The sequence below is a fragment of the Callorhinus ursinus genome, unplaced genomic scaffold (assembly GCF_003265705.2).
Source record: "Callorhinus ursinus isolate GAN/ISIS: 27379988/994484 unplaced genomic scaffold, GSC_fseal_2.0 scaffold41, whole genome shotgun sequence".
NCBI lineage: Eukaryota > Metazoa > Chordata > Mammalia > Carnivora > Otariidae > Callorhinus > Callorhinus ursinus.
In genome coordinates this window covers 487,978-512,794 of record NW_027397103.1, presented here as the reverse complement: position 1 = coordinate 512,794, position 24,817 = coordinate 487,978, and the positions used below count along the sequence as shown (strand labels likewise).

Below are 24,817 nucleotides of genomic sequence, written 5' to 3'. Positions count from 1 at the left end.
ACTTCTTTTTTTTATGTTTTTTTAAATTTAGTACATCATTGGTTTTGATATAATGTTCAATGATTCATGAGTTGCATATAACACACGGTGCTTATTTTTTTTAAAGTAGGCTCCATGCCCAACGTGGGGTTTGAACTCACGACCCCGAAATCGGGAGTCACATGCTCTACCGACTGAGCCAGCCAGGCACTCCTAAATTATTTTCACTTCGGAGTAAGTTTATTTTGCTAAGAATCTTTAAAAAGCAATACATTTTTTTTCTCTTAAATTCCCAGTGGTATAAAAACAGAAAACATTTAAAAATAAGATGACTCTCTCTGTGCAGATAATTGATTTTTGTTTAAAGAATAATATACATGTAAGGCTGGAAGTTGCTGTCCATACAGAAAAGTCCAAAAAGGAAACCAAAAGCCCCCTTTACTCCTAGCTTCTCCCTGAGGTAACCACAAGAACCAACAGTTTCTTGTACTTTTTCAGGAAAATAGAAATCTCTTACACATGCAGGTGCACACATACACATCCAAACAGCACACATGTGCACCCAAAACTAACACAGGTTATTATTTTGTATTCTTTGTTTTGCGTCTTTTCATTTAATGACTATTAGAGATCATGTGGATTCCAATTAACACTCAGTGAGCACTTACTGGGGGCCAGGCACTGTCCCAGTGCTTTACCTCTGTTCACTTAAAGCTCACAGAACCCTTTTATTATTATTATCATACATTATCCATTCTCCACAGCAGCCTACAGAGCCCACCACGTTTCTTTTGAGAGGCTGCAGGCACTCCCTCTAGGGCTGTGTCCTTTGACCCATTTGCTGGACACTGCTTGTTTCCAGCTTTGTCTCTTGTAAACACTGCTGTGTTTGCGTCTTTGCATATTTCACTTGGCTCATCGCAGCATGTTATATACATAGGCTGAATTCCTGGAACCAGAAGTGGCGCATTGCTCATTTAAAGGTTCTATCAGGGAGCGCCTGGGTGGCTCAGTCGGTTAATCAGCTGCCTTTGGCTCTGGTCGTGATCCCAGGGTCCTGGGATTGAGCCCTCAGCCAAGAGCCTGCTTCTCCCTCTCCCTCTGCCTGCCACTCTGCCTACTTCTGCACGCTCTCTCTTCTCTCTCTCTCTCTCTCTCTCAAATAAATGAATAAAATTTTTAAAAAAATAAAGCTTCTATCAGAAGTTAGTTTGGGGGCACCTGGGTGGCTCAGTCGTTAAGTGTCTGCCTTTGGCTCGGGTCATGGTCCCAGGGTCCTGGGATCGAGCCCTGCATCAGGCTCCCTGCTCCACAGGAAGCCTGCTTCTCCCTCTCCCACTCCCCCTGCTTGTGTTCCCTCTCTTGCTGTGTCTCTCTCTGTCAAAAAATAAATAAAATCTCGGGGCGCCTGGGTGGCTCAGTCGTTAAGCGTCTGCCTTTGGATCAGGTCATGAGCCCAGGGTTCTGGGATCGAGCCCCGCATCAGGCTCCCTGCTTTGCAGGAAGCCTGCTTCTCCCTCTCCCATTCCCCCTGCTTCTGTTCCCTCTCTTGCTGTGTCTCTCTCTGTCAAATAAGTAAGTAAAATCTTAAAAAATAATAATAAAATAAATAAAATCTTTATAAAAAAAAGTTAGTTTGGACCTCTTCTAGGTGTGTACCTGAAGAGAGCAGGGACTTGAACAGATATTTGTGCACCCACATTCATAGCATTATTCACAGTAGCCAAGAGATGAAAACAATCCAAGTGCCCGTGAATGGCTGCATGGGTCGAGCTCTACATAAACAGCCGGAACTGTTATTCGGTCCTAGAAAGGAAAGGAGTTCTGATACACCATGCCACACGGATGAAACCTTGAAAAAACCTCTGTTAATTGAAATCAGCCAGTCACAAAAGGACAAAAACTGTATGATTCTGATGACAAAGTGCCTAGAGTGGCCAAACTCACTGAGACAGAAAGTAGAAAAGTGGTTATCAGGGGAAATGGGGAATTAGCATTTAATGGGGTCAGTTTTCAGTTTGAGGAAATGCGTTCTGGAGACGGATGGTGGTGATGGTTACACGACAGTGTGACTGTACTGAATGCCACCGACACGTAAAAATAGCTAAAATGCTGAATTTTAAGTTATTTATATTTTACCATAATAAAAATGTTAGTTTTGATAGCTCCAAATAGTCTTCTCAAAAGGTTGTATCTTAGATGTTTTTGATACATGTCTTTTTTTTTTTTTTTAGCAGGTTTTGATTTTTTTATTTTTTAAGTAGACTCCATGCCCGGTGTAGAGCCCAATGCGGGGCTTGAACTCACAACCCTGAGATCAAGACCTGAGCTGAGATCAAGAGTCGGACGCTTAACCCACTGAGCCACCCAGGCGCCCCTGGTGCTGGTTTTGTAACGTCATTTAGTTACTAATATAATTATTATTAACTGACTAGGTTTTAAGTGAGCACTTAAAAACCAAATTTTAAAATTGGAAATGGCACATCCTCCTTTGTATGAAGATATGGGTCCCTCTAGTCGTGATGCTTCCGTTTCACTTTCCTCAGCGGTGGGGATGATTTTTCTCACCTGGCTTCCCCTGGCCACTCTTGAAATTCAATCCTCCCTGCATTGTTTTGATGTCATTCCTTTTTTTTTAGATTCGATTGATTTATTTATTTTAGAGATGGCGTGCAAATATGCGCAGGAGAAGAGGGAGGGGGCAAGCCGACTCCAAGCTGAGTACAGAACCTGACACCGGGCTCGATCCCGTGACCCTGGGATCAGGTTGCAAGCCAGAAGGGAGAGTTAGACATTCAACTGACTAAGGAACCCAGGCACCCCTTGATGTCATTCCTTTTTTGCATAGCTCTTTGCTACTGGACTAGGACATGTATACGATACTTAGCATAGAGGCTCTACATTCATGTGATAGCTCGTGAGAGCTTAGAGGATAGTGTGTGTGCGCCATAAATTCAATTCTGAGGACCTTGTTCTCAACCAGGGATGGGATTAGTCTTCCAGGAACATCTGGCAATGTCTAGAGACAAACTTGTCTTTCCCAGCTGGGAAAGGTGCTACTGGCATCGAGTGGGTAGGGGTCAGGGCTGCTGCTGACCATCTTACAATTCACAAGACAGTCCCCACAACAAAGAATTCTCCAGCCCCAAATGTCGGTAGTGCCAAGGCTGAGAAACTCTGATCTGAGCCTAGGAGATTATTCTCAGGATTTCCCTTTGCAGTCAGTTGGGATGAAATTGCATTTTTAGGCAAAACCAGCGATTCAAATAATTTTCAATGTTTTACAGGATTCTTAGAGAAAAACAATGATCTCCTCTACAGACATCTGAAAGAAGTGAGTCTGGAATTTAACTCTATGTATTTCTGATGGTATCACCCATGACACTGATTTGGGGGTAGATTTGGGCCTTCTGGATTTTTCTGTTCAATGCGTTACGTTAGAACTCCATCATGTCATGCCCAGAACAGATATTCAAGATCATCTGTATGATATGCCCTTGATTCAAGAATGTGTGTTGGCCCTGCTGTGTGCTGGGCTAGTTCTGGGCAGTCCTCATTTTCATGGGGCTTACCATGGGGGAAGGGAGTGGCCAAGAATAAATATATACAGTTGACCCTTGAACAGCATGACCCTGCCAATTCCCTGTGCATTCAAAAATCCACGTATAACTTTTAACTCTCCCAAAACTTAACTACCAGTAGCCTACTGTTGACTGGAAACCTTGCTGATACATAAACAGTCGATGAACACATATTTTGTATGTTCTGCATTATATACTATATGCTGTGTTCTTACAATGAAATAAGCTAGAGAAAAGAGAATGCTATTAAGAAAGTCCTAAGAAAAATACATTTACAGTCCTGTACTGTAAAAAACATATCTGTGTATAAGGGGATCCACATGATTCAAACCGATTTTGATCAAGGGTCAACTGTACACGAATAAGTTACCCATTGGTGAGAAGTGCTACAAAGAAAGTAAGGAAACACGATTGAGAGGGATATTTTTAATTTAGTTTAGGAGAACAGAGAAAATCCCCTATGGAGGTGACTTTGGGCTGAAACCTGAGTGAGAATGATATTGGCTGTGGAAAGATCAGGCTGACTCCAGGTTGAGGGACCGGTGTGTGTAAAGGCCCTGAGGCCCAGATGAGTTCAGTGTGTGTTCAGTGAGGGGTATAATGTTAGGAGAGGGGACTGAGCCCAGCAGGGTCAGGTCCCCAGGGAGGAGGAGAGATTTTTATTCTGGTGCAGTGGGAATATACCAGGGTAGCATGAACAGAGGATGAGAAAACTTGAGACCGAGAAGTCTCGACTTGCTCAAGGTCACATCATGAAGCGGAGCTGGAGTTGAGATTAGCCCCCAAGGCCGCTGCTGCAAGTCCCAGTCTCCTTCCATATTCCTCACTGATCAGAAAAACCTTGGGTGTTTTGAAGCCTTACTTTGTATTGAAACAGTTACCTATTTTATAAAAATTGGATTTTATTTAATTAGCTTGGTCTACAAAAAGCTTAAATGTAGGGAGACCTTTTCAGAGTGAACACACAGACTGTTCATTTCAGGAGTACCTTCTGGCCTTTCCCCACCTTTCTCTGCCCAATCTCTGGGCTTCAGGATAGAGAGCTAGTCCTAACTTTGGATCTCTGCTCTGGGCTGAGTGTCAGCCCCACCTCTTCCCAATGGGGGGTTCTCGAGCAGATTTCCCCATTGGTGGGGTGGGTCTGGTGGTGCCTCCCTCCCAGAGTTTGTGAATGACACGGGAGTGGAAGGGCCCGGCTGACCCAGGGAATGCAGTGCCAGGCTCCAGGCTTTGCCTCTGCGCACCATGGCATGCCCTTCACAAACCCACCCACGGAGCGTGCTCCCCGTGGAAAACTCTCAGAGTCTGTCACTTCACCAGCCAGAGTTGACACTCCTCGCCCTTTCTTTTGACTTCGAGATGGGTCGTTTCTAATATGTTCACTCCTGTCCACAAATTGCCCTTTCATGCCATCGTTAAATGCAGAATTAGAGTGGAATAAACACATTTTTAAAAATAGGTTCACTGGAGAGGCGAGGTTTTTTTGTTTTTTTTTTTTAAGATTTTATTATTTGAGAGAGAGAGAGAGAGCAAGAGCAAGAACACAAGCAGGAGGAGCAGCAGAGGGAGAGGGAGAAGCAGGCTACCCACTGAGCAGGGAGCCTGACGCAGGGCTCAATCCCAGGACCCTGAGATCATGACCTGAGCCTGAGCCGAAGGCAGACGCTTAACCGACTGAGCCACCCAGGTGCCCCTAAACAATTTTCTTTTAATTTAAAGAAATGTTGAATTGTGGTAAAATGCATGTACCATAAAATTTACCATCTCCACTGTTTTTAAATGTGCATTTCAGTAGCGTGGAGCACCATCCCATCATTGCGCAACTAATCTCCAGGATCCTTTCCGTCTTGGAAAACTGAAACTCTGCCCCCATTTAAAACACTAACTCCCCGTGCCTCCTCCCTCAGCCCCTGCAGCCACCACCTTACTTCCCGTCTCTCTGATTTTGATTCCTCTAGGAACCTCATGTAATTGGGGTCATACAGTATTTGTCCTTCTGTGTCTCATTTCTGTTCCTTAGCATAATGTCCTTAGTTTCATCCATGTCCCCACATGTGTCACGATTTCCTTCCTTCTTAAAGGTCAAGTGATATTTCATTGTGTGGATATAAAGAAAAGAATTTTAGTGTCGAACTAATTGTTTTTTAATTAAAGATTTTTGGGGCACCTGGGTGGCTCAGTCAGTTGAGTGTCCTCCTCTTGATTTTGGCTCAGGTCATGAGATCGAGCCCCGTGTCTGGCTCCACGCTGAGCGTGGAGCCTGCTTAAGATTCTCTCTCTTCCTCTCCCTTTGCCCCTCCCCCACTCTCCCTCAAATAAATCTTTTAAAAATATAAATAAAATGAAAGATTTTTGGTAATGCAGATTATTTTGAAAATGTGTGCACAGAGGCAAAAAAATCAAACTGCCCTAAAGCTGGTGTCCTTGACCCCATGTCACCAATTCTCTCTCTCCTGAAAGCCAACTGGTCTAGCCATTTGATTGTGTATGTTTCCAGGGACGGTACAGACCAAGAGATGTGTGTATCTCCCTATTTTTCCTTTCTCTTCACACAATAATCGCACACTGTGCATGTGGTCCTTGTCTTGCTTTTTTTTTTTTTAAACACCATATCTTGGAGATCGTTCTTCAAGAGCTGGTTCTTTCTCTAGCAGCTGGACTAGGAACAGAGATAGCTCCACTGTGTCAGAGGAAAAACAATCCAACGGCCTCACCTTATAGACAGAGCAGTGGATCCAGTATTTAAACGTTTCCTTCCATGTGTGTCTTTTTTCCCATCTTCTTCAAGTGCTCCCAAAGCAAATGGCTCTGGGCTGTTGTGCACACTTAACGCAAGTTTCCTGAAGACTGCTTAGGGACTTCTGAAGCAGTGAATGCGGAGCTCATTTCCTTTATTTGCAGGTGTTGTGCAGGTCCAAAAACCGCATCCTGAAGGAATGCTTCCTGGTGGCCGAGTTAGAAAACCGGAGAAGGCCACCAACGGTGAGTGGGGGGAAAAATGCCCATGGGGAATCGGAAAGGTAGTAAAAATCAGCCAGAGGGTGCAACGACTCTCAGTTACCTGTGCATTTTAAACTGTCCTTCCTTTTTCTGAAAGCGTCACTCTCAACACATACTGTTAAATATATATTTTCCGAGTGTAGCAACCATTGTGTTTATTTGCAGACACTCACTGAGTGCCCACTGTGTGTCAGGCACTGTGGGGGGGGGGCATGAGATTTAGCAATAACAGAATGGACGAGGTCCCTGTTCTCATGGGGCATATAATCTAGTGGGAGAGAATATAGGAAAATACCGTCAGAGAAAGCAGGAACTTAGCACAAGTGTCATAAAGGAAGCTTGGTAACAAGGAAATGGGAGGCTGGTGGGGGTGATGGTTAATGGCAATACTGACTCCTATGAGGTGCTCACCATGTGTTTGCTGAGTAAGGAAAGCACCCCGGACAGGTGCTCTTCCAACCTCTGCCTGACCAGCCTGAGCTTGGACTTATCAGGCCAGAACACTCCGAACCTTCTCTTAGTGGGCAAGATGGTAACGAGTAGGGCAGTATGTCAGGGGCTGGGATCTAAAGAGCTGGAGTCTTGTGCCCTAGCCAATTTTCTCTGTATTTACTGGGAGAAGCAATATCTCCCTAGCTCATTCTCTCTCTCTGAAGGTGGGGACTCAGTTCAAAAACAGCCTGAGCAGCCTTTTGGAAATCCTCATCTCTAAGGAACCTTCGTACATCCGTTGCATCAAGCCCAATGAGAGGAAAGAACCCAGTGAGTTGTGAATCATTCTGAACACTGAGCTCAGGGAAATGAGGCTGGAAGGAAAGCCAAGGTGGCAGTGGATTAAAATCCTTAAAAAACAAACCCACAGCCTTGCTCCTTATCCTTTGTACATGAATTCTTTTCATTTTTAAATAGTAGAAGGCAAATAAATAGGAGGGGGGAGTTTTTTTTGATAGTCCTGAGTGAGCATTGCTCAGAGCCTGGCCCATTTCAGGAACAACACAGCTGAGCCAGACAGATGTCAGAGGTGAGGGGAGCAGTGTTGTTTCTCTCCAGCTGGGGAACGGTCTTCCAAGATGGTCTATGACTTGGGTATCTTCCAAGCTCATGCTGTGGTCAGTGACACTGTTGTACAGAAGGCAGGCAGGAAGAGCAAATGAGTGAAGCAGACTGGATGTAAGGCAATAAGGAGTGGAGGGGACTGTGGCAAACTGCAAAGGGCACATGCTGTCCAAAGAGGCAGCCCTCTTCCCTTCCAACCAGTTGTTGCCATGTGGAACTCTAGCCCAGAATGGCCAGATATCATGGTTTTTTAAAGAGAAACCAGAAATCCAGATTTTCCTGTAAAATTCCCCCCATTACAACACACACAAACATATACACACACAGTTAGGACCTAACAAAATTTGTCCGTGGCCAGATCCAGTCCACGGATGGTCAGCTTACAGCCTGTGGTCTGTCTTGGTTGAAACAGAGCCATGGGGTCCTTTACTGTCACTCTCCCTTCTGTGTTTCTAAAGGCAAGTTTGACGACTTGCTCATAAGGCATCAGATCAAGTACCTGGGACTGATGGAGCACCTTCGGGTGAGACGGGCGGGCTTTGCATACCGGCGGAAATACGAGCATTTCTTGCAAAGGTAATGTTTGTTTTGTTGATCCTAAGCCGGTCCAGTCAAAAACCTACTGTGTGCGGAGTCTCTGGGTGTGGCCATGAATCAAAGGCCATCCCCCAGGGAACTCAGTTGGGGTCTTCTGTAACTGTGATGAACACTAACATTTTGGAGAATAGGAAGCTGACTCAGTTTACTTCCTTCCCTTCGGCCCCAAGCCTGTAACTTCTTGGAGTCCCGGCAGCGCAAGGCTGATGCATAGGCCGGTCACAAGGGGGCAGACATGGGCAGCACACCACTTGAGTCTGTACATAGTTGCAGAGGACCCTCTTCATGGTGATTGTGGTGCTGGATTAGTGCCAGCAGTCGGCCTCATGGGCTATCCAGAGAAGCAAGTGTAGTGGTGGGAACATGGACGTTGAAGCCACACAAACCTGGGTGGGAATCCCCCTCTGGTCTCTTCTAGCTTATGATGCTAGAAAAATGACTTATTTCCTTACGGGTAAACATAGAGATTAAATTGTCTGCTCTTGGGGAGCTCATCAGGATTTAATGATATAGTCCACCGGCACCCAAATTGCTTGTGCACTAATACTTCACTGGTAGTGGGCTGTGTGTCAATTGTGCAAAAATAACACATTCTCGCACCCCCAAGGGAAGCATAATGGTTATTTTTGAAGGTCGACATGGTTGAGTGTTGGCAATTTCATATTTCAACCTGATTACTAGGCTTCTTTGGAACTACAGCTTTATAAAAGTCGTGTACACGAGCTTACATTTTTCATCTAATTTCTTGTATTTTGCAATTTATGTCAAGATTCTGCCTTTTGAAACTTGAGCATTTCCTAGCAGCTCTTATTTTTAGCCCCTGATTTAGTGATCTCAGATCCTTCTTTACAAGGATCATGCTGGTTTTTCTCCCGTGAGTCTCATGTCTTGGGAAGTGCTATCTGCTTATATGCATTTATCAAGTAATAATCTATTTCCTCACTGTTATTTTTACTTAACTTCTAGTTAGTTAACATACAGTGCAATATTGGTTTCTGGAGTAGAATTCAGTGATTCATCACTTACGTACGTACGTACAACACCCAGTGCTCCTCACAACAAGTGCCGTCCTTAATCCCCATCCCCCATCTAGCCCATCCCCCACCCGCATCCCTCCATCAACCCTCAGTTCTCTGTCGTCAAGAATCTCTCATGGCTTGTTTCCCGCTCTCCTTTTTTTTTTTCTTCTCCCCCTTCCCATATGTTCATCTGTTTTCTTTCTTAAATTACACATGTGAGGGGTGCCTCGGTGGCTCAGCCGTTAAGTGTCTGCCTTCGGCTCAGGTCATGGTCCCAGGATCGAGCCCCGCGTCGGGCTCCCTGCTCGGCGGGAAGCCTGCTTCTCCCTCTCATACTCTCCCTGCTTGTGTTCCCTCTCTCGCTGTGTCTCTCTCTGTCAAGTAAATAAATAAAATCTTTAAAAAAAATTACACATGTGAGTGAGATCACATGGTGTTTGTCTTTCTCTGACCGGCTTATTTTGCTTAGCATAATACACTCTAGTTCTATCCACGTCCTTGCAAATGGCACGATTTCGTTCTTTTTGATGGCTGCGTAATCCATTGTATGTATATACCACATCTTCTTTATCCATTCATCTGTTGATGGACATTTGGGCTCTTCCCATAGTTTGGCTATTGATAATGCTGCTATAAACATCGGGGTGCATGTGCCCCTTCAAATCTGTTATTTTTATCTCTTTTGGGTAAATACCCAGTAGTGTGATTGCTGGATCATAGAGTAGTTCTATTTTTAGCTTTTTGAGGAACCTCCATACTGTTCTCCAGCCTCACTGTTATGTTAATGATTCATATAACTGCTGATACCCTTTAGCTATAACCCCCTTATCTCCTTACCACCCCGGCCCCAGCCCTAGGCAACCACTAACATGCTTCCTGTCTCTAGAATAGATTTCCCTATTCTGGAAATTTCACATGCGTGGAATCATACAGTACGTAGCCTTTTGTGACTGGTTTCTGTCACTTTGCAGTGTTTTCAAGGTTCGTCCCTGTGGTAGCATATGTCAGTATTTCATTCCATTTTAAGGCCGAATCATACTCCGTTGCGTGGATAGACCACATTTTATATATCTTATATAATGGGCATTTGGGTTGATGGGCATTTGGGTTGTTTCCACTCGGGGCTATTATGAATAACGCTGCTAGGAACATACATGTACAGGTATTTATATGGACATGTTTTTATGTTGGGGGAAGGCGTATACCCAGGAGTAGATTACTAGGTCGTATGATAACTCGGTGTTTAATTGGTTGAGGAACTACCAGCCTGTTTGCCTTTTTTTTTTTTAACGTACCTCCCTTGCACCCTGTTTTTGCTCGTCAGCTATTAGTTCATTTTTTTTTTCACATATTCAGTTTTTCTGAATCTGACTTCTGGTGGAGATGGTCAAAATCAGCAGCTGCTGCCCGCCCCACACCCCCAGCACATGCGCAGGGCATGTTCCCATTTTTCTGCAGTTTTTGCACTTCATACATCTTTTTTCTACTTTGTTGTCATCTGAAGCTTATTGACTCTGTTGGTAAATGCTAGCAAGGTGGGAACCAAGCAGGCTGGAGGACCAGCTAGGAGGGCCGGCATGGCCGCAGGTCATGGAGGGGCTGGAGATGCTCGGGGCTATGCACCCTGCCTGGCACCGCTTCCCTTGATCAGGAAGCAACTGCATCTCAGAGCTGAAATGTCCCTGTCCCTCTACCTGTGGGTGTTGAAGACATCTCCCCATTCCCCCCCGCCTTATCTGTCTGCCCCATGTCTAGACAGCTTTGATGGCATGTGCTAGTGATGAGCGTGGACTGGCCAGGTGGGAGCAGGGCCTGAGGCCGTACTGTGGTCCCTGTGGTAGGCATGCACCTGCACCTTGGTGTGTGTGCCTGGACCGAGAGAGGTCATCGGGGAAGAACATGGGACGCTTAATGTCTGTCTTCATTCGGGCTGCTGTAACAAAGTACCATAGCCTGGGTGGCTTATAAACAATGGAAAAATACTTCTCACGGTTTTGGAGGCTGGAAATCCCAGATCAAGATACCAGCACGGTCGTGTCCGGGGGGGGATCCCCTCTGGGTTGCATGCAGACTGCCCCTTGGGTAGGTAGAAAGAGGGCAAGGGAGCTCTCTGGGGTCTCTCTTATATAAGAGAACTGACCCCATTCATGGGAGCTCCAGCCTCACGACCTCATCACCTCCCAAAAGGTCCTCACCCCCTAATACCATCACGTGGTGGGTTAGGATTTCAGCCTGTGAGTTTAGGATGAGGGGACGACATAGACATTCATTCCATGGCAATGCCCTTAGTGGACTTTTTCGTAAAGTATAGTTCTGGGAAAAGAAACATGTTTTTAACAGTTTAAAATGTTAAAATAGAACAAACCACATCACAGTATTAAGGGTAAGAAGCACAATAGGAACGCCATAGCTGACATTTTTGGAAGTCTTGGACTGTGCCCAGTAAGCCCCATGGATTATCTCACTTCGACCTCGTGACGGCCCCACAAGGAAGGTCTTGTTACTTGTTCACGTTGTAGAGGTGAGGAGGCGAAGTGAATTGTCCAGCTCCTGAGTTGGACTTGACTCCAGGCAGTGTGGGCCCAATCCAATGGCTCCAGGTGTATAGCTTCTACCCTTTAGTACATAGGCACTTTGAATTCTGCATTCTCTTATTTCATTATGTTACAGACCATATGGGTTTTTTATGGTGACTACATCCTAGAAATATATGCTGAAATCAGGATCTTAAGTCATCACTGGATCCAAGTGCTCATTGCTTACCAGGCATGGCACCTTTTCTTCCTGTGCTGACCCATGTTTATTTTATCCATTCATTCATCAGCAGACGGACATTTGGGTTGTTTCTACCTTTTGTCTATGATGAAAAATGACACTGTGACGCTGCAAGCGTTCATGTATGAGCTTGTGTTTGGACGTCTGGTTTCATGTCTCTGCGTATATACTTAGGAGTGGAATGGAGTTTCTTGGGTGGAGAGTCTGATGATGTCATCGTTCCATGAAGACAGGCCAGACCCACCCTACTCAAACAGTTTCTCCCTGTTATCTTTCTTGCCAAGTGTATGTTGTTGCATTTAGGGAAGTTGGTGTGACAAGTCTGTTAGATTGTGCTGAGTGACTGGCGTGCCACAGCTGAGCAAAGCTGACCTCTGGCGGGGGGTCGGGGACGAGTGTCGGGTCCGATGGCTTTCTAGAGGGCCTCTCCTCTCCCCAGGTACAAGTCCCTGTGCCCAGACACCTGGCCACACTGGCACGGGCCCCCAGCAGAGGGTGTGGAACGGCTGATCCAGTACATCGGCTACGCACCGGAAGAGTACAAGTTAGGGAGGTAAGCGGCCAGGAAATCCCCGTTCAAAAGTTCTGTAAAGGACAAACTCCTGTGTGTGCCCACTCTCAGTACTTTGCTCACACTCAGAACATTCCACAATACTTCTGAGAGTAGCTGGGTGTCCTGTACTTCAGTTCTGACACTTTCCACCCCTAGAAGTGTCAGATGTGCAAGATAAGGACTCAGTGCCACAGGACTGTCTATCTCCCACTTCAGATGCCAACTGCAAGTCCCCACTGTCACCCTGGGCTTCTGACGGCTGACTGGATATCTATTGGAGGGTCCCAGGACCCCCTCTTTGGGTTTGACGGATTTGCTAGAGAGACTCACAGAACTCAGAAAACATTTTACTTACTGGATCACCGGCTTATTACACAAGGATAGAACTCAGGAACAGCCAGATGGAAGGGATGCCTAGGGTGAGGTATAGGGAAAAACACAGAGCTATCCATGCTCTCTCCGGGTGCACCCAGCACATCAAACCATGTTCTTTTTGGGGTTTTATGGGAGCTTCATTACACGGCATGGTTGATAAAACCGTTGGCCGTTTGGTCATCACTTCAACCCCCAGCCCCTCTCCCCTGCCTGGAGTTGGGGCTGAAAGTTCTGAGCCTCTCATTTCAAGATTGGTTCCCCTCACAGCCAGCCCCCATCCTTAGGTTATCCAGGGGACTTGGCGGACTTCACCTCCTTTGCATAAACTCAGGTGTGGTGTGGTCGAAAGGGATCTGTTATAATTAGCAAGACACCCATTTCACTTTCATCACTTTGAAGCTATTTCAGGAACAAAGTCCAAATATTATAACAAAAGGTGCCCCTAGTGCTCTAATTATAAGGGTTTGGGGAGCTATGGCTCTAGAATGGAACAAAGACAAAATACGTATTTCTTATTATGAATCACAGCATCACAAGCTCCAGGTGGTTGGAAGGATGTTGGAGGAGATGAAGTTAGGAAGGAACCCTGTTTTCTGAACCTGGCCCAGGGCTGGCTTGCACCTCTTTGCCTGCAAAATGAGTTTGCCTGGGCTGCTGCTTATTCAAATGCACGCAGGACCTCTCAGAGGGGGTATTAGGACTTAAAGTGATGTGAAAGTTCCTGTGGCATCCCAGAAGGTGGTGTTCCAGGACTCTGAGCACATTACTGTAGCTACAGCTGTCTAGGAGCAGGGGAACTGTCGTACACGTTGATAGCGTTGAGGCAAACTCTGTGGGGTGAACCGGGAAGATCTTAGTCTGTCCTGTTAGTCATTTTGGTCAGGGTTGATGTGGTGGTAAGGAACAGTGCCCAAGGATGTAGAGGGGGCATTCCCAGGCTGCGGAGAATTTCTGCCTTCGAATCCATCAATGGAATTTGCCCGCCAACCCCTAACTCGCACTGGTATATAGCCCTCTGTGGCCACCCTGGTCCTTTTCCATCCTTACACTTCTGTCCCAGGCCCTGCTTCAAGAATTAATTACGTTTGCAAGCCAGATCCCTGAGGGGATCCTGAGGGAGGCAGACCGCGGAGGTCCTAGGTGGTATCTGTCCCCATTCCGTAATCTGGGATGGGGACGTGGGATCACGGGGCATGAGGCACTGCTGCCCCCTGGTGGCTTCCCTGGGAAATTTCCCTCACAGGGCGGGTAGGCCAGGCAGGAAGCCACGGACATTGATAATTTTTTTTTTCTTAAGATTTTATTTATTTATTTGACAGAGAGAGACACAGTGAAAGAGGGAACACAAGCAGGGGGAGTGGGAGAGGGAGAAGCAGGCTTTCCGCGGAGCAAGGAGCCTGATGGGGAGCTCCATCCCAGGACCCCGGGATCACGACCCGAGCCAAAGGCAGACGCTTAAGGACTGAGCCACCCAGGCGCCCGAGGACATTGATAATTGATCTTTGCTGGTCGATGGGATCTTCTTTATACTTAGACTCCTGTTCCTTGTCCTTAATTTTCAAAGCCCAGGGAAGTAAGGTCAGGTTAAATCGGTGTCCTAGTTTCTTGAGGCTGGATAACAAAGGACCACAGACGGGCTGTCTTAAAACAACAGGAAAGTGTACTCTCTCACGGTTAGTTCTCAAGGCTGGAAGTCCAAAATCAAGGTGTCGGTGGGCTCTGCGGGAGGATCCTTCCTTGCCTTTTCCAGCTTTTGCTGGCTCCTATGTTCCTTGGCTCGTGGCCCTGTTGCTCCAGTCTCTGCCCCTGTCTTCACATGAACTTCCGTGTGTGTGTGTGTGTGTGTGTGTGTGTGTGTGTGTGTCCTTTTCTGTCTCTTATAGGCACACACTCGTTGGATTTAGGTCACCCCTAATTCCCCCCCATACAATCTCCTCAGTCCCTATCTTGATGATGTCTGCAAAGACCCTCTTTCCTGATAAGATCACATTCTGAGGCTCTAGGGGAAGGAATCCTGTCAAAGCCAGTGCAGGTGGTAACCAACCAAATTAATCATTGCAACAATCTCTCTTTTCACTTCTAGAACCAAAATATTCATTCGTTTCCCCAGAACTCTGTTTGCCACCGAAGATGCCTTTGAATTTAGTAAACATCAATTAGGTATGATTTTCTCTGTCCTGACTTTAGTAGAATGTGAAATGAACCAGTTTAGCTTGGGAGACGCCTCACACAGACAGGCTACGGGGTTATAAGACCCACATGGATGTGTGCCTTAATACCTGCTTGGAGGGCAGCCATGGATACACACAGACACTTAAACACTGGATTTGCCTCCCAGTTCTCGTTAGGACCCAACTCTTGCGCCACACCAGGGCCTAAGCTTTGCAAACTTCATTCATATGGGTATCTGATGTTGGAAGGGGTCGCTTCAAAGCCTGCAGCCCCGGGTGCGGGGTAGGGGGGTGTGAACAGTCAAGGGGGAAAGTTATGGGGTGGGGGTAGGGGAGTGCAAAATCTTTTTTAAACTACTGGAGTGGGGTGGGGCTTCTCCCTTGAAATCTCAACTGCTCTGCTGAGACCTACCCTGTTGAGGGATGAGGGCTTGCTGCATATTAATTCCTCTGTGCTCAGGACCTTGGTGTGTTCTTAGAATAAACCTACATGGCTGTATTATCTCCACTTCACTTTCCGGGAAACTGAGGTCCAAGATGTCGGTAACTTGCTGAAGGCCGCACAGCTAATAAGCGGCAGAGCTGGGGTCTGAACGTGGGTCTCTCTGGCTTCCGGACCTGGGCTTTTAACCACTGTGCTTGCTGATCTTTTTTTTTTTTTTTTTTGGACCCTCACAGCAGCATGCACTAATCCCGGGACCTGGGACTGGGTGGGTGCTGGCTGCAGGTGGGGCAGGGGCACGCTCAGTCAGCGTTTCTCATCAGCCTCCAGGGGGATGGGATGTCTCTGGTCTGCAGGGAGACCCTGGATGAGCTTGGCTTGTGGTGGGGACTCGGTCACCAGGTGGAGGGAGGTGGTGGGAGAAGCTCCAGGGTGAGTGTCCATGTGGTCCCGCATCCCCGGGTTCACACTCCTCCTCAATAGTCGCCCTGCGGTGCCCTGCGGGTGTCTCCATCGCCTGAGCCTGCACACCCATTTGTGGCATGTACTTGACACCTGCCTTGAGGGGTGGGTGTGCAGATGAAACAGTGCCTAGCCTGGAACCCAGTAGACTGGGTGGGGGCTCTTACCACTGAGTCTGTTCTTTACCTTGAGGGAGGGAGCCCAGGAGCTTCTGGTAGCCAGGCTTCCTGTACCCCAGCCCCTCCCACCCCTGCCCCGCTGCGCCCCGAGGCCTCTTCTGACCTCCCCTCTGAAGAGCACAACTGAAAGCCCTTTCGCCAACACTTTTATTTTCAGTTGCGAGGATCCAAGCCACATACAAAGGCTGCCTAGAAAGGAGAGTATATGTGAAAAAAAGACAAGCAGGTAAGAATGAAACAGAATCCTGCCCGCTTGCAAAGAGCCAGAGTTCTGTGTCTCTCACCCGTGCGGCACCTAGAGGCACAGGCTCCTTTGTGGCTTTCCCCCCCGCTGCCCTTGGAACCCGGGCGTGGCTCGTCTTTATTCTGTGGACCCGAGATTGTAACCCAGTGGCCCGTGTTGGGTCCCACAGATGTGGCTTAGTTCATCCACAGCATGTGCACGTTTAAAGAATAATTTTTTGTAAAAGGACACTAACCCTGCAAGTACCCAGGAACCCGTCCCGTGGCTCTCCAGTCCCTTCTCCACCCCGCGCCCACATCGCTCTTCTGAATTTTGCCTTTATCCTTCCCTTGCCCTTCTTGATAGCTTTACCATCTATGGATGCATCACTGAATGACATATCTAGTGGCTGGCATGTTTTGAACTTCATAAAATTATACCGTTTGTATTTTTAGGGACATTTTTGTTCCCAAAATTCAACCAGGTGGCCATGTGTAGATTTGGTCGTTTATTTTCGTACCTGCACGGGATCGCACGAGATCAGATGTTGGCAAACTTTTTCTTCAAGGCCAGATGGTCCTTGAGACTTGTGCGTCACCTGGCCCCTCTCATGGCTTCTCAACTCTGACGTTGTAACGGGAAGGAACTTTAGGCAATACATAAATAAGCGGGCAGAGTCCTGTTGCAATAAAACTTTATTGACAAAAACAGATGTCGGGCCCGAGGGCCATAGTTTGCCGACCCCTGTGCTGTATGAGTATACGACAATCCAGCCGTTCTGTTGATGGACATGTGGGTTTTTGCAGCTATTTGTTTTTGGAACAGAAACAGTGCTGCTATGAGGAATAAAAACTTTTTTTTAAAAAAGATTTTATTTATTTATTTGACAGAGCACAAGCAGGGGGAGCAGCAGAGGGAGAGGGAGAAGCAGACTCCCTGCCAAGCAAGGAGCCCGATGTGGGGCTCGATCCCAGGACCCTGGGATCGTGACCTGAGCCGAAGGCAGATGCTTAACCGACTGAGCTGCCCAGGTGCCCCTAAAACCACTTTTTTAAAAAAAGATTTTATTCATCCATTTATTTGAGACAGGGAGAGAGAGCATCTCAAGCAGACTCCACGCTGAGCACAGAGCCTGACGCGGGGCTCAATCCCACAACCCACGAGATCACGCCCTGAGCTGAAACCAAGAGTCGGACACTTAACCGACTGAGCCCCCCAGGCACCCCAGAAAACATTTTTTTTTTAAAAATTAGAATACTGAACAAAATATGAAGTGCATTTAAAAATTGGGAAACAAGCCAGAAATCTGTGTGTCTCAATTGATGTGTGTCAATTTTTAAGTGTAGACAACTGAAGCATACACTGGATGAGACCAGCCAAATGCAGCCCCACGACTAACGTGTGCCCCATGTTTGGGGGAGGCGGTGAGCGGTTCTGAAGAAAGCCTTTTGTATGTAAATGTGATTGTGCCGCCTTCTAATGTCAGCAGTGAACTCTTTCAGCCATCAGACTGGAAGCGCACTGGCGTGGGGCCCTGGCTCGGAAGGCGGCCAGAAGGAGACAGTGGGCTGTGCGGACCGTGAGGAAGTGAGTTCTCTGCAGAAGGTGATCGCGGACTTGGTTGAGTTCTTCGGCTTTGTGCAGAAAGCTAAGCTTCCCTCCAGGATGTCAGGCCTTAGGGAGTCCGCTCCATTGCTTTCCTCCGAGCTCCCTAATCTGACGGTGATCACAATTCACTATGCTCGTTTCTCTTAGTTCAGAAGTCTCAAGGTCGTCTGCCTTCCGATGCCAGTTGCTCTTAGCAACTAATTCAAGCTGCTCAAAACAAACAAGTAAACAATGGTGTGGGTGAAAGAGAATGTATCTTTGGGGCAGACTTGACCATGGGCTATGTGACTGTCGTCCTGCATGGGGACCAAAGCAACCTCTACCGTTTTAGCCTCCTCTGAAATCAAACAGGTGGAGAGAGTCCCGGTGCGGAAATGGGCCAGAAAGCTAACAAAACGCTTGCCTCTTCAGGTTCATAAAGGGATTCATCAACCGCAACCAACCCCTCTGCCCCGACAATGAGGAGTTTATCATGTTCATGCGGAAGAATTACATCTTGAATCTTCGGTATCACGTCCCAAAGAATGTCTTAGACAAGAGCTGGCTGAGGCCTCCTGGCATCTTGGAAAATGTGAGGACCGAATGGCGACTCCTGTTGCAAGTGACTCGGGCATTGGCGGGGCTCAGCTTTTTTGTGTGTCTTCGTGCAGCCTCCCTTGGCTAGAAAGGGTAGCCCTTAGTAAAGCGCTTCTTTGCAAGGCGGCTACACAAGAAATGTCACTCCTTTAAATTCATATTCTAAAGCCAACAGAGGTCTGTTTGCACACAGCACTTGTCAATAGTTCCTATCCTGATGTAGACTTCCCGATGGCTTTTAATGACTGTCACGTGGAAAAGTGTTTCTCAAAAGGTGGTTCTGAGGACCCTGTGTCTAGAGCACAGTGGGGGCCACTGTAAGGTCCTGGGTCCCAGCCTGGGTCTACGGAGCATCTCTAAGAGTCCTTTTTCTTTTTTGCCAGGTCCTCGGATGATTCAAACACATTCAAGTTTAAGAACCAGTAGTTTAGCAACAGTGAAAAAGTAGTGCAAGATTGGCAGATGAGCTGCCTTCTTGAAGTTTAAAATACTAATGCTGTACTTTTTTTTTATAAAGATTTTTATTTACTTATTTGAGGGGGGGGGGAGAGAGCGCACAAGCAGGGGGAGTGGCAGGGAGAGGGAGAAGCAGGCTCCCCGCTGAGCAAGGAGCCTGATGTGGGGCTCGATCCCGGGACCCTGGGATCATGACCTGTGCTGAAGGCAGATGCTCAACCGACTGAGCCACCCAGGCATCCCTAATGCTGTACTTTACATGAGACTGGATTCAGCTGTGCTGTCAAAGCCTCTGTCTTGGTGGCCACAGCCCAAGAACTGGGTGTGCGCAAGGCAGGTGGGACGGAGTGTGTTCTCCACACAGGCATCGGACCTGCTCAGAAAAATGTGCACAAGGAACCTGGTCCGGAAGTACTGTTGTGGGATCACGGCCGAGAGGAAAGCGCTGGTAGGGATTGGGGGGGGGGGGACACAGGCAGGTAGCCAGGTGGGGTAGGGGCTGGGGCTGGTCTCACCTGGGAGGCGAGGTTTGCACTGGGCCCGTGCCTCGAACGTGTTGAGGACTAAACATGCCTAGGCCACTTGGCACGGAGCCCCGGCTCCAGGGCAGCTGTTACAAATAAAGCTGCTCGTATTGTTGCCATGGCAACAAGATCCAGATGGTCCCCTACGCTGCCCAGAATGCAGGACCCCTTCTCTGCTGCAGGGTTTGGTTTATGCTTATCTGCAGGTCAGCAAACTTTAAAGCACTAGAGTAGTATCTTGGGGTCTGCGGGTCACATGATCGCTGTTAGAATCACTCCACTGCCAGCAGAGCATGACAAGCTGCCAGGGACAACATATAAACAGATGGCAGAGCCGTCCTGCCAAGAATGAACAACGAAGCCAAAAAATTACCAAAAAAAATGGGCAGCAGGCTGGATTTGGCCCTTGGGTTGTAGTTTGTGGATCTCTGACCTAGAAGAAAGGGCCTGCTCTCTGAAATTCTTGAAAATTCCACTTCTGGGAAAAGCGTGCAAGAGACCAGCCTTAAGTGTCAGCTCTGGTCTCTGCTGGTACAATTTTTAGGGCATTTTGGCCAAAGCCTGGAACCTGTTATGATTTCTGTGCCAAAGGAGAACGAGGCTACTACAGCTTAGCAAGGAAAGTAAGCTGTCCCGTGGACCTGATGTGCCTCTGTCCCAAGGATCCTCGTGGCTACCACTTTGTACTTCCAATTCTGTATTACCAGATGCAGCAAAAGGTGGTTACAAGTGAGCTCTTCAGGGGAAAGAAAGAAGGTTATGCAGAAGTCTTAAGCCAGCCCTTTGCCAACAGTCGGATCGGTAAGTACATTTTTCCATCTGTGCACTCGCTTCTCCTATTTTAAGAGTTGAAAGAGGATGCCTGACTCCGTAGCATGTCCTGACCATAGCTGAGGTCTTGGGTCACAGAGGGGCGTAAACCCAGCAGATACCAGTGGCTTTGGCACCAACATGGTATTTAGTGATGATTCGCTGTGTTCTGGTTCCCTCCCCAGATGAAGGAGACATTAATCCCAAAGTGCTTCAACTCATTAGCAATGAGAAAATCCAGGTAAGGAAACGTGGGTCTTTGGGTCCAACAGGATTCCCTTAACAGGGTCTGTTTTCTGTACGAAAAGTGTCTGGAAGCACTGTTGAAATGCAAGGGTGCATGTGGGTGGGCCGGGCTCTCGACTGTAATGCTCTGGGTATTAACGAAGACTGTGGGGCCGGGTAACGAAGACGTGACCACTAGGTACCTATTGCTGTTCTTACGGTCCTTATCTGTCACCCTAGAAACTGGGTTCAGTTTTCTTTCTTTTTAAAAAGATTTTATTTATTTGAGAGAGAGAACACGAGCAGGGGGGAGGGGTAGAGGGAGAGGAAGAAGCAGACTCCCCGCCGAGCAGGGAGCCCGATGCAGGACTCGATCCCAGGACCCCGGGATCATGACCTGAGCCAAAGGCAGATGCTTCACCGACTCAGCCACCCAGGCGCCCCATGGGTTTGGTTTTCTATGAAATTGAGTGAAATGCAGCCATGAACTTAATCCCTGAACATCCCCTATTAGAAGCGGTGTGGCAGGGTGTCAACACGGGCTTCGTAATTTAGCTGAGCGCCATCCAGGCAGGTTCCTTAAGCTCTTGCTGCCTCTGTCCTTCCGTGAGTGGGGATGGCGGGGGTCTTGAGAGGCCGGAGGCCGAAGCGGTTGATGGTGGGAGGCGCTGTGTGGCGATACCGGTTTGTCTGAGCCTCTCTCTGTTTGAGTGCTTGAAGTAACTGGTCTTAGCAGTCTGGGGTAACAAGGAACTCCGTACTCCACACTGTCCCCCCACGGGGTCACCTTGCTCTCCTTGCAGTATGGTATCCCGGTCATTAAATATGATAGGAAAGGCTTCAAGGCCCGGCAGCGCCAACTCCTCCTGACTCAGAAAGCGGCTTACGTGGTGGAGCTTGCCAAAATCAAGCAGAAAATAGAATACTCAACACTCAAAGGTAAGCAGGCCGTCTTCAGGCCGTTCACCGGGCGGGCGTAGCTCCCGGGGAACACCCGTAAGGAAGGCGCCCTCTACTGGAAGACAGAGTGTAGGGTGCCCGGAAAGCCTGGGGGGCTGCCTGGGCCTGGCCCGGGCTTCTTTTTTCTGGCGTAAATGAAAGCGGCCGCCCCTTCCCCCCACCCCCGATTGGACAACAGTCACCTTCTCCGATGACCTGTGTTTTATTCCAAGCGCGGCCCTTCACAGCCTCCTAGCATGCCGGCTGCTGGGGTGTGCCCTTCCTCCGCCTCTTTTTTCTGCATGAACGTCAAGTTGTCCAGTTCCTGGTCCCTAACTCTGGGGTCTGTCCTAAGGTGTGTCTACTGGCAGCCTCAGTGATGGCATCTTGGTCATTCACGTCTCGCCGGAGGACCACAAACAAAAGGTAAGTGACGGCCCCCCTTGCCGGCCCGAGGAGGGAGACCCTGCCGTGCTACTGAGCTGCCCCCCGTGAAGCCTCCATCCAGAAGAGTATTTTTCCTCGAGGCCACGGCCTCTGAAACTGCCCCGTCCTCTCCTGGTCAGGGGGATACCGTGTTACAGTGTGAGCACATCTTCGAAGCAGTCACGAAGCTCGTCATGCTGCTCAAGAGGGGGAACGTGGTGAATGTCGCTCAGGGAAGGTAGGGGCTTTCTTCAGCGATCGCCCGTTCACCAAGGCAGCCGGGGGCTTGCGGCCCAGTTCTCCAAGGAGGGCCTGCCATCCCTGGGGGGAAGCTGTTGGCCAGGGCAGGTGACAGCCACACCTTTCGCTTGAGCACCATGGGCCGCAGCTTGGCAGGCTGCTTACCACACTGATGAGAGGACAGCAGTAAAATTTCTTTAGGATGTAGAGGAAAAAGCCTTGGCACAGAGGGTGCTCTTATTCGAGTCTCATCTCTGAAGGAGGTGCCATGTTTTCAGTTTCACGGGCACAAAGCGGCTGAGCAGCAGGCCCTGTGTCAGCTGGCTGGTCAGGGACCATGTAGGGGTTCCTGGGGCTGAATCCCGGAGGCTCCCAGACCCCCGTGCAAGCAGCCTGCAAGCAGGCTGATGAGCAAATTCCTATGTGCAAGAGGGAGAGAGAGTGGGGAGTGCTCCCCTGAGGAGAGACCTGGTCACCCCATGAGCATTTCAGCAGGACCATACGTAGGTGGTTCTTCAGACGGCAGATTGGCCCCCTGAAGAACTGAACATGCTAAGTTGATTTGGGAACAGCCACAGAAACATGGGGTAAGTTTCCCAGTTGTGGCAATGGTTGTCTTTTGAGGACTCAAATGTGCACTAAAACTCTGTAATAATACAAATGGGAATTTGATCTCGAAGCTACCAGAGTCTCGTGAGTTTCTTTTGTAGACAGAAGGTGAAAAACAGAACATCAGTAACTGATCACTTGGTGTGTTTTCAGTTTACAGTTTTGTATCAGTCCTGGAAAAAAAGGCACAATAGTTTTCGACACAGGACCGGAAGAACAAATCTATAAAGATAAAAACGGCCAGTTAACAGTGGTGAGTGGCTGTGGCGGGAGGTGAGTTTTACCTGAGAATATAGATTAAAATGTGACCATTTTCAGCCCTCCTCTAGACTTTTCATGTCTCCCTCTGTTCCCGATTCTACATCAAAACAACAGGAAGGTATTGATGCCAAAGACACACATTCACACACGGGAATGAGAATGTTTGAAGCAAGCAAGTTTACCTCCCATTTCTAGTTGTTAGTGAACAGGACGGTGACATTAAATATCTTCTCAGTTTTAAATGCCAAAGCCAATTTTTCACGGGAGGGCCAAGGCCTAAGGCTCTCCCAGAGAGCTTCTGAACATACCTGGTCCGGAGTCTCGGCCTTGGACCCTGTGCTGTGACTGGCGGGCGTGTGGCTTGGGCTTTGCAATGGGAGCCGTGTCAGGTCCGAAGAGCCGAGCTCACCGCTGTCTGGTGCAGTCCAGGCTGGGTGCTCGGTGCTTTGTCCTCCCTGCTGGTCCCACTGTGCTAGGCCGGGCGTCCCAAAGCTCTCACTGGCCACGTGGTACACCGGGCTTAGTTTGATACCATTTTGCTAGGAAATGACAGAGTAAAACCTGAGGGGGGCATCTCTCAGATGTATTTTGTAGGTGCACCCAGTATTATTATCTGATACAAACGAATGAGCAGTCTGTCAATATATGGGGTGTCTCATACATACTTCCATTTGCATCCCCTTAACCGTGAAACTTTTTGTGGGTGGGTGTAAATAGGACCCCAAAGGCTTTCATAACACAATTGCCCCTGAGCTCCTTCAGGGAGAAGATAAAATCTTGAAGTATCATTTCAGATGTAAGCTATCAGGTGACTTTTCAGTTTACGTGCTGTCTTCGGGGTATAACCTTGAAGAATGATTTTGTCGTGGGAGTCACACAGCTTGTCTGCCTGACTGGCTCGGGCTGAAAATGCTAAGCAGCCTCACTGAGTCCTTTTCTAAATGCCCTTTGTCTCAGTGGCAGGTGGGGCTGGCTTCTAGAAGCTCGTCCGCACCGCTGCTGGGTCATCAAGGGTCTCTAACCTAAGTGTGGGCGCTCTCCCAAGGTGTCAGTCCGCACGAAGTCCTCTTGATCTCGCCCATGGCCATCCCTGTTCCGGCTGAGGAAAGCACCGAGGAAGCGGGAGGCTGTCCAAGGAGCTACACCTTCAAGGAAAGAAGTCCCAGCAGCTCTAGGCAAAGGAGCACCTCTGAAGAAACTGAGTGGCATCTGCCCATCTCCCGGTTCTCAGCAGCACTGGGGCACTAAAGGAAAAGGTCCTCTTCAGGGGCCCAAACTCAAGTTACCTGTGAGGATGGGTTTCAATGTCCCTACCCAGTCCTTCCCTCGATGGGTACTTGAACATGTCATTATAGGGTGGGCAACAGATCCGCTACCTTTGTCAAGCTGCCCCTGAGGAACAATTTGATAAAGCTGCAAATTTTGAATTTTGCTCTAACTAAATGGAATTTAGGCGCTTTGGGTTCCAGATGGGGAGCTGTAGCAGAAACGTTAACGCCGTGGGTGTGTTTCTTGTCCCGGGCTCCCCCCTTCCCTTGTATTAAAGTAGCAGCAACCCCAGCTGATTCACTCTGCTTTCCACCTAAGACTTCCTTACGGTGTTTAATAGAACGATGACACCCCCGCCCCTCCCCGGAGACTTCAAGGTGATAAAGCAGAATGAATGGAGGATAGAGGTCTTCCTCTCTTTGCTGTGAACCCCCCTCGCGCTGGCTGGATTGTGCTGGATGT

The 24,817-nt window shown here is 48.2% G+C and overlaps 1 protein-coding gene and 1 non-coding gene across 2 annotated transcripts in view; one reads left to right on the top strand and one right to left on the bottom strand.

Moving 5' to 3' along the window:
* Positions 1–24,716, top strand: part of MYO1H (myosin IH) — a 135,037-nt gene extending 110,321 nt beyond the window's left edge. Inside the window, exons 17-33 of the mRNA XM_073880979.1 lie at positions 3,267–3,313; positions 6,462–6,542; positions 7,217–7,322; positions 8,075–8,192; positions 12,447–12,560; positions 15,019–15,095; positions 16,347–16,415; positions 17,915–17,999; positions 18,432–18,591; positions 19,417–19,500; positions 20,284–20,377; positions 20,572–20,627; positions 21,415–21,550; positions 21,906–21,976; positions 22,117–22,214; positions 22,979–23,078; positions 24,050–24,716. Of these exons, the coding sequence (XP_073737080.1) occupies positions 3,267–3,313; positions 6,462–6,542; positions 7,217–7,322; positions 8,075–8,192; positions 12,447–12,560; positions 15,019–15,095; positions 16,347–16,415; positions 17,915–17,999; positions 18,432–18,591; positions 19,417–19,500; positions 20,284–20,377; positions 20,572–20,627; positions 21,415–21,550; positions 21,906–21,976; positions 22,117–22,214; positions 22,979–23,078; positions 24,050–24,112 (1,559 nt within the window). The 3' untranslated portion in view covers positions 24,113–24,716. The remainder of the gene's footprint in view (positions 1–3,266; positions 3,314–6,461; positions 6,543–7,216; positions 7,323–8,074; positions 8,193–12,446; positions 12,561–15,018; positions 15,096–16,346; positions 16,416–17,914; positions 18,000–18,431; positions 18,592–19,416; positions 19,501–20,283; positions 20,378–20,571; positions 20,628–21,414; positions 21,551–21,905; positions 21,977–22,116; positions 22,215–22,978; positions 23,079–24,049) is intronic.
* Positions 116–188, bottom strand: TRNAG-CCC (transfer RNA glycine (anticodon CCC)). The gene has a single exon. It is a non-coding gene; the product is annotated as a tRNA-Gly (tRNA).
* Positions 24,717–24,817: the final 101 nt, after the last annotated feature.